This window comes from Triticum urartu, chromosome 7A (assembly GCF_056163025.1).
Source record: "Triticum urartu cultivar PI428250 chromosome 7A, HENAU_Tu73, whole genome shotgun sequence".
Lineage (NCBI taxonomy): Eukaryota > Viridiplantae > Streptophyta > Magnoliopsida > Poales > Poaceae > Triticum > Triticum urartu.
The window spans coordinates 645,586,022-645,594,562 of record NC_141879.1 but is presented as its reverse complement, the minus strand read 5'-3'; the positions used below and the strand labels follow the sequence as shown (position 1 = coordinate 645,594,562).

The 8,541-nt window shown below is 43.5% G+C and overlaps 2 protein-coding genes across 3 annotated transcripts; both read left to right on the top strand.

Moving 5' to 3' along the window:
• The first annotated feature begins 860 nt into the window (after nucleotides 1–860).
• LOC125524921 (uncharacterized) lies at nucleotides 861–4,781 on the top strand. 2 transcript variants are annotated; one of them, XM_087536975.1, is made up of 5 exons: nucleotides 861–1,301; nucleotides 2,284–2,508; nucleotides 2,581–2,812; nucleotides 2,882–3,252; nucleotides 4,448–4,781. In XM_087536975.1, the coding sequence occupies exons 2-4, from the start codon at nucleotides 2,411–2,413 to the stop codon at nucleotides 2,885–2,887; spliced, it is 336 nt and encodes a 111-aa protein (XP_087393101.1). In that variant the 5' UTR covers nucleotides 861–1,301; nucleotides 2,284–2,410; the 3' UTR covers nucleotides 2,888–3,252; nucleotides 4,448–4,781. The 2 variants fall into 2 exon arrangements, with proteins under 2 accessions (XP_087393101.1, XP_087393102.1); XM_087536976.1 differs by having other exon boundaries at nucleotides 863–1,301; nucleotides 2,593–2,812.
• A 1,135-nt stretch (nucleotides 4,782–5,916) lies between these two features.
• Nucleotides 5,917–7,861, top strand: LOC125523659 (uncharacterized). Its single transcript, XM_087537265.1, has 4 exons — nucleotides 5,917–6,421; nucleotides 6,793–6,902; nucleotides 6,992–7,091; nucleotides 7,782–7,861. The coding sequence occupies exons 1-4, from the start codon at nucleotides 6,229–6,231 to the stop codon at nucleotides 7,859–7,861; spliced, it is 483 nt and encodes a 160-aa protein (XP_087393391.1). The 5' UTR covers nucleotides 5,917–6,228.
• Nucleotides 7,862–8,541: the final 680 nt, after the last annotated feature.

Genomic DNA, 8,541 nt, shown 5'->3' with positions numbered 1-8,541 from the left:
GACCCTTGCCGAGGGCATCAGCAGGGCCACCGCCAGGCCCGCATCATCCAAGACTCCACCGCCGTTCGCATGCAGCTGTCAGCCCAACCAGCTGGGCAGGCACCTGTGTGGCAACATGCAGCTTCCAGGCCAAATTAGCAAGCACCTGCTTGGCGGCATGCAGATCTTCATTAAGGCCCTACCACCGCGCCACCTGAGCTGCCTACCTACCTATATGGCGCTGCATGCATCGCTGGTCTGGGCGCGTGTCGAAGTGAGGCGAAGCGACGACGGACGGGACGACCATCGTTCCCATCCCCGATAAAGCTAATGGACACCTACCTAGCGCATTTAATGCACTTTGTCTCGTAATGTCGTGCGATAAGCTCGCGCACTGTAGGACTTTCCACCTCCTGTGTGCCACTGTGGCAACCCCTTTTTCCTATAAAAGGAGGACCGAGGCGACCAGGAGAGGGATTTGGCTTTTTGGGACGGCACAGCCACCACTACACCACAACACTTAATTGGGGGCAATTAACTGCCGGGAGAATTATGTGAATAAGGGCAAAAGATCTGCCGGGAAGCTTGTTACTGCCGGTAGAAGTACTTCAGGGCAGAAAAACTGCCGATAGAACCTGATGAGCAAGGGCCCATAAACTGCCGGTAATCATGTGCACATTAAAAGGTGCACTATCTGCCGGGATAACCTAACCATGGCCCATTAGCTGCCGGGGACTGTATTTTGGCGGGCGACCAAAATGATATTGGGCCAAAGTCGCGCGGTAGCGAGGGAAGGCCCGCGAGAGGCGAAAATTTTGGCACCGAACGAAATATACACTCGGCCCCAATCTCCCAGACTCCTCTTCCAAATCGCCCCCAAATCGAGTCTTTTGTGCCCTCGCCGCCCCCCCAAACGCGATCTGCCATCGCCGCCGCCCCCAACCATCACCCCTCGCCGCCGCCCCCAACCATCACCCTCGCCGCCGCCCCACAACCACCGCCGCCGCCGACTACCCTCCACTCCGACCACTGCCGCAGTCGCCCCCAGCACCCCACCTTGGCGCCGCCGAGCACCAACTATCACGGATCTAAGCCCCCGCCCGCCGGCCCAGTTGCCGAGCCACTCAACCGTCGACCACCATCCTTGGCCGAACGATCCATCGCCACGACCCTACTCCGCGAGCTTGCTTGCCCGAGCAGCAGTTGTCACCGGAGCATCGAGCGGGGCCGCCTCCTCTACGTGACTACGTCCTCTGCCCCAAGCAGCGGACCGTCCGTCCCCTCCTACGAGCAACCCTACCTCCTCAACGTCCTCTCCCTTGGTAACGCTAGCTCCTCTACTTCCTTTCCCCAACCTAGAACATTTGATAGGTTAGATTTCTTTGCTAACTTCTGTTTTTATTTAGTGTGTAGCAATTTTAGTCATGACTCATGAGATGCAGTGTATTGACCTGAAGCTTCGATTGTCTAAAATCTAGCCAGATATTCCATAATATTATTTGTATTCTTAGGTAATTTGCCGATCAGTACCACCGCCCTGTCAGTTGATTGCTCACATTGCTCATCTGATGGACATGGGCGCGTTGGATAATTCGAATCCGTGGCAGCCCCTGTCGTTTGTGGGCCGTGCAGTGGGATTTCATGTTTGAAATTCGTCTTCTCTTTTTCCATCAATTTGGCTTGGAGATTCGTAGATGTTGATCCAGGGCACACGACCTACTGTGCGACGGCCGTGCTTGCGATGGGATGGCGTGAGCCCAGTCCCATCACACCATACGCCGTCACGCCATAGTTGTTTACTTTTTTCTGAATTGTCCGGGCAATATATGAGATATTGGTGCTCATGTGAGTACCATTATATCCTGCTTAATTAGAGGTTCTTGTTTCCAAGAACAAGATTGTGCGTGTTGGTTAATGGAAGTTAAGTTGCTGCACACTTTAGCGCTTGTAAGATACAATTTGCTTGGGTGGTTTCTAAGACGGACGTCGATATCATGTGAGTACCGCTCTATATATGTTTTAGGGATTCTTGTTTCCAAGCTGAAAGATTTTGCGCATTGATTTAGTGGGAATTTAGGTTTTGGCTAATTGCACACTTTACAAGTTGTGTCAGATAGTAGCAAAGTCAGCTTACAAATAGAACTTCCATTTTTTTACTGTCTACACCACTACACAAGATGTTTGTGTGTCCAGGAATAGAACTGCGGAACACCCTAAAATGGGGAAATACAGTAATAGATTTTGGTAGTCTCAGAATTCAGACATGCCATCAATAATTGATACACTTTCGTTTGTGATGAGCAGGTGTTGTTTGAGTATTACTAATTTGCAAGACTGATCATCAGAGCTAGCAGCAGTGAAAGTAAACTGCATCTTTTGATGAAGTTGACGACGACAGCTACGGATACAAAACGGGGAAAAAGAATACATTATGGAGACTATGCAATGCTTTCTATTTGCTAGAGACAACCTCCCCAACGACGTGTACCGTGAGTTTCTCAAGACCATGACCGAGGTTTGGAAAAACTGGTATGTATGTTCTGAATAAGTTGTCTCTATCAGATGTCGATATGGTTACCTTGTTGATCACATTCATACAAGTCCCAACTGCAGGGCTGACCCTGATGGTGAAATAAGGAACATCTGCCCTGAAAACTGCATAGAGACGGCGTTGAAGCTATTCCCGGGCTGGGCTACAGTTAAGCAGAGCTTCCTGTACTTTACTGAAGGCCGTAGCCCCATCGAAGGCAATGACAATGTCGATGCTGATGTTGAAGCCATTGTTGTGAACCCCTTGCTACATGAACCAATGGATTTTCTTTCCAGATTGAAGGTGATGAAAAAAATCTCATGGTAGCTCCTTCTGTTCGCCTGTGGATGCTAACTTGATCTTTTTTCTCAGAACTAGGCCCAGTTCTAATTGATTGGCGGATTCCCGGTGTGGTCTTTTACTTGCTATGCTGCGTCGCTTGAGGAAAGAGCGAGTAAAGATGCTGAAAGAATGTGTCTGTAATTCTACTTGAATCATTGGCAGCAATTTTGTCTGGGTTGCTCCTTCTGTACTTACTAGAGTGGTTGTATTTACTACTCTATGTGTATTCCAACTTCTATTTAATTAGGTTACTCTAGCTTAGCTCTTTTCATTTTCACAAGGTGGTATTTAATAATTTGTCTGGGTTTAGTGTCACCTATTGTAGGGCTCATTATCTACATCCTCTCCCTAGGCAGCACTGCCTAATGTACTTCCTTGCCCCAACTGAGAGCATTTGTCAGGTGAGATGCATTTGCAAACTTCTACCCCTTTTTCTTCTGAGCAGTAACTAGAATGAGTTCAACAAGTTTTTAGTTTATGGCACTGCAGTTGTGAAGATAATGACTAAGTATCAAACATGTTCCCTAGAATGTACTACTAATATCTTTGACATCCTGTTTATGCTGAAGAGATCTTCCATGGCAGCAAGATGGATGCTACAACTACAAACTAAATTAGCGAAGCCTTGTAGGGGTACTAAATTCAAATCTTTGTGAAAAATGGTTTTTGTTCTGTGTCACTTATCTCCATTTATCGATCAATGGGAGAAAAGCAGCTAGCTAGAGAACCTCTTTCTGTCTCTTTTAGGGAAACTGGTCAAAAATGAACAAGAGATGAACAGATAAAGTTAGACACAGACAAACATATATTGATGGAGTAAAGCAATTAATAGAGTTTGCTTTTACCCGTTCAACAAAAATGCGACCTCAAGCAAGCTGAGGAGGTAAAGTAAGTGTGTCTCTTGGATATTGCTATGTTATACTCCCTCCGTTCACAAATATAAGGTATTCTGGATATTTCAATATGCACCACATACGGCCTAAACTGAGTGAACAAACACACTATAAAACGTGTCTGTATACACCCAATTCACAAAGAAGTTAAAACATCTTATATTTGTGAATGGAGGGTGTACTATTTATATGCATATTTCTCTTGGCCATTGTTATATGATATCATTTCTATTTTTCTTTTTGCTGCTTATTTGTTTTGTTTGATTTTTCACCTGTGAATATCATTTAGGACGTAACTTTCACCTTTTATTTTTTCTGGTTCTTCAATTTTGTTTTGTGCATTCTTTCTTTTATTATTCTAGGTTGAATCTATCGTATGACATCCGAAACTTCACTGATAAAATTAGTGCAATATGTTCCTTTGGGTGCACTTGGAGTGTACGGTTTTGTAAATCAAGTAACAATGGTACAGATTCTTGTGTTGCCATATTTTCCCATGGAAGATTTTTGTATGTGAAGCGCAAATAGTTTCTGCTTGATCTAATTATGTCTGTAATAATCATTACTTGCTGTGATGATTAAGTGTTGCACATTTAGAAGAATTTTATGCTAATGAGTTAAACTGCAACACATCGACATCTATAATATGTTGATTTAAAATCTGAGACGACAACACCAATTTTGAGTTTATGATTTGTTGCAGGTTGATGGAGGTTTGGAAGATCTACAAGTTGCTGTAGGTTTGTAAGATCTACATGTTGCTGGAAGTTTGTAAGATCTACAAGTTGTTGCTGGATGTTTGGAAGATCTACAAGTTAATGGAGTGATAATATATACATATGTAATATGCTTTGTTTGTTGAACCTTGAGACATTGAGTTTTACACTGCATTTTGGTGGTTGTTTCAGAACACAAGTCATTGTATGCTCATTTTGGTTGTGGCATGATTTCTTACATTTCCTTTGAGGCACAATGTCCTTGTATATGGTTGGTACATGCATGCATAAGAAACATATATTTTTGGTCTGTTTATTTTATTGAATGAGGCCTTGTGTAATTTGATTGAATTGTATGTATAAGTTGTGTGATCTATCACGACTGTTTGAACACAATGATTTTGGATACTAAATTAGGGATATACTGCCCAGAACAATTGAGATTGCTTGTGAAAAACACGTCATGGCATATTACCTGCCAGAAAAATGTGCTTGTGCAGGCAGTTTCACTGCCAGTAAACTATAGTTCCTATGGTAGGATGAATCTGCCCGCAGATACAATGGCTGGGGCAGATAAATGCCGGGGATTGTTTATCTGCCGGGACAAGAAATCCCCGGCAGACGTTGTCGTGGCAGTTCTATCTGCCGGGAGAATATCTGTCCTGGCAGTTTATCTGTCGTCTTAAGTGCGTTCTCCCGGCAGATTATATGCTGTTGCATCGGTGTTGTGGTGTAGTGCACTGTAGCTAGTTCAAAAAGCTCAAGAACACTCAATACATCTACCAAAGCAGGACTAGGGTTTTACGCATCCTCGCAGCCCGAACCTGGGTAAACGATACGTGTGCTAGCTCCTAAACCTGCTCTTCTCACGACCCTGCGCCCGCCGACCATAGAAGGGATCCCAGTGATCCCATAGGTGTCATTCCCACCGACATGCCGTAGTAGTCGTAATCTGCAAGTAGATCGAGTTTTAGTTTCTTCTGCGGTGATGCATGCTGATTTCGTCTGTAGTTTGAAGGATTTTCCAGTAGATCTAGCCGTAGATTCATCTATGTGCGGATTCTGTAGGATCTGTAAGTTCTAGAGTCGAAAGCACGAACTTCATCATGTAAATCAAAAGCATTATGAAATGTTCTGATTATTACCGCAGTGATTACGTAGATCTAATTAGTGCATGTTGTCTGGTTGCTTCAAGTGTAATTTCATCTCATTAAACACATCTTTTAGTGGAAAAAATGTTTCACAGAATTAAGCTCAAATGTGGCATACCAAACAACATACAACCCATTAACAGTCGCTACAATGGCGCCCTCTGGTTGCCTCCACGTGTCTTTTACTATGCTGGTTTTACTGTGCAAAATGAGAGAGAAAAGAAACAGAAAATGCATCGATACAAGGACCAGCGATGGAAACCCTAGACTATCATTTCCCCAGTCCCGCCGCCGCACGCCCCGCGATGACGGTGATTGGTGGATGAGAGCCGAGTCCTGAACGGGAAGCAGCGCCCGTCCCTGTCCCACTGCCGTTGGAGATGCAAGGATTGCATCGGCCATGCCGCAGCAGCTCGGTGGCTGCCACTGCTTCACATCCCCATCGAGTCGGCGAGTCGCCCTCTGTCGGGCCCATGGAATCGGCTCCCATGACTACAAGTTCTTCCTCGGCCTGTTGTAAACCATGGTTCTTCTCAAGCGCGGGCTAAGGTGGCACCATGGCTCGTGCCAAGGAGGCGGCAGCAACCTGCAAACCCTGCAAGCAGCAGTAACGCGACATGTCTCCATCCATCCATTCCTTCCTATACGCCCTGAGAATTTTGACTGCATTTTTTCTAGTATCCAGGCTGGTATTTCTCCAGGGCGTAGTTGGACTCCCCTCCCAGGATCTCACTCCACCACGGGGCCTTCCTGCTGCGAGTCTCTCTGGACGGGAGCTACAACGCCCATCTCCATCTCACCTTAGTCAAGGTACAATTTTGACTATGTTCTTAAACCATTGTTCTTTTCATGTACTAGGAGTGGTAGCAGCATATAGTCTTTCTTCTATACGTTATATGAAATGTGAAAGAGCATACCAATTACGAGAATTGTAAAGACACAGTGAATAAAAAGAAAAGTAACCATCAGCGTCACACCAAGGTATTCAAGTAGGGAAGCATAGGTCTGACCATTATGATTTACCAGCCATCTGACTAGGTAGAAAGAACCTACCAATACGACTTTGACCACCCTGAAGTAAAACAAGTTCAAGATTATAGAAGTTTCTTAGTATTCCTAGATTGCATTATAGGTCGTATCAATTTTCTCTGATGTGTAGGACTTTACCTCTGTTTATATAGATATGTATAGAACTTGGAAAGGACTTGCGAGCTGGGAGAATTTGGGAAAGGACGTTGGGAAGATAACCAGGTTTTCAGTTGTGGAGGAACATGACAATTTGAACCAACTAGTAAGATATAAATTTAGTTTCTCTTTAGTTCTTTTGTACGTTTATAGAAATAATGACTTATGCATTGGAAATTGCATGTCTTTATTCAGAGATGCAAGGGCATGCTTCACATGGATTCATACACAATAAAATTTGGGAATAAATGGTTTTACCTGCCGATGGCATCAGAGGAGCAGCTGCAAGCGCCGAGTGAGTAATTTTCCTTTTGCTTGCATGTGTCATGTGGTCACTTGAAACAGAGTACTAGCTATGCTTGCAAGTGTCAGAACTTCAGGTTTTTGGCTGAACATTCAATTGTGGCCCAATTTTATTGATCCTCATGATTTGGAGATCCAGTCTGCCTTGTCAGTTTGGAATCATAAGATGCATGCACGCTGCAACCTTCCTGCTTATCAATTCCTCATGGCCAGCTCTTCTGAACATATTCCTCATGGTAGAAATGGCTGGTATACATGCCGGCGCGCCCATCCGTGTGTTCAAGACTGGCTGATTCACACCATGGCTGGTATACATGCTAGGATCCCTCTCCCTTCTGAATCATAATTTCATGAAATGTTGTCAAATGCAAATAGTCAGTGTATATTATTTGGCTATTTAATTTTCACACACATTTTCTTATTGATCTATCCAGTCATAAGAGCAGGTATATTTGTATGAGCATCGGATTGTACTAACATTTATGGAAGGGACAATGTTTTAAATTTCTCAAGAAATTAATTTTGATGCGTAGGCCATTGAAATAGTACCATGATCTGAATTTTTATTAGCAATCACATGTTATACCTTGATGCAAGTTTGGGAGGGTTGAAGCTATTGGATCTAGACGAGCTCCTCATGTTCCAGATTGCCATGGATAAATTGTTCCATGTATTCGTGCAGATGTGTACACACAAGCTGACCAAACACAAGCTAACCAAAAAGAGCAAAAAAGGGGTGCACACAACATGTCCGCTGGTTAATAACAAGTGAGCAGGGGTGCGGTTTATCTTTGTATGTAATGTACTATGTATCTGATGGTAATTACATGGGTACACTCTTTCAAGGTCTTGGCATGGTTTGTTAATGCTTGGGTGATTTCTCAGGTCAAGAGGGGGCTATCCAAGGACGAGAAAACTGGGAAGCTCGCATTGCAGCTTTGGCTTAAGCTGTGAGCACTTTTTCGTCAGAGAAACTGTAGTTTGATGTTTTGGCCAAGCAATGGGCTGTTGTACCACAATGGTGTTCCTAATTGTTCGCTCTTCCATATAGAAGCTCTGAAACAAAATGAGATGGCCTGAAATTAAGGGTAATGCTTTTGATATCTTGAGAAAACATATTCATGGAATATAAGTAGAAGGTAGACTGTAGACTGATCATTACTATCTTGTACTCCTCCAGCCTTTTTTACTCTGCATATAAGGATTGTCTGAAGTCAAACTTCGTAAAGTTTGATCATATTTATATAAAATAATATTAACATATGTAATGCTAAATTTATACAATATGAAAATTAAAGTCACGACGCATCCAATGTTGTTGATTTCACATTCTAAATGTTTGTATTTTTTTCTATAAATTTGGTCAAGGTTTACGAGGTTTGACTTCAAACAAATCTTCTATGCGAACTAAAAAGGACTGGAGGGAGTACATATACAGTTAA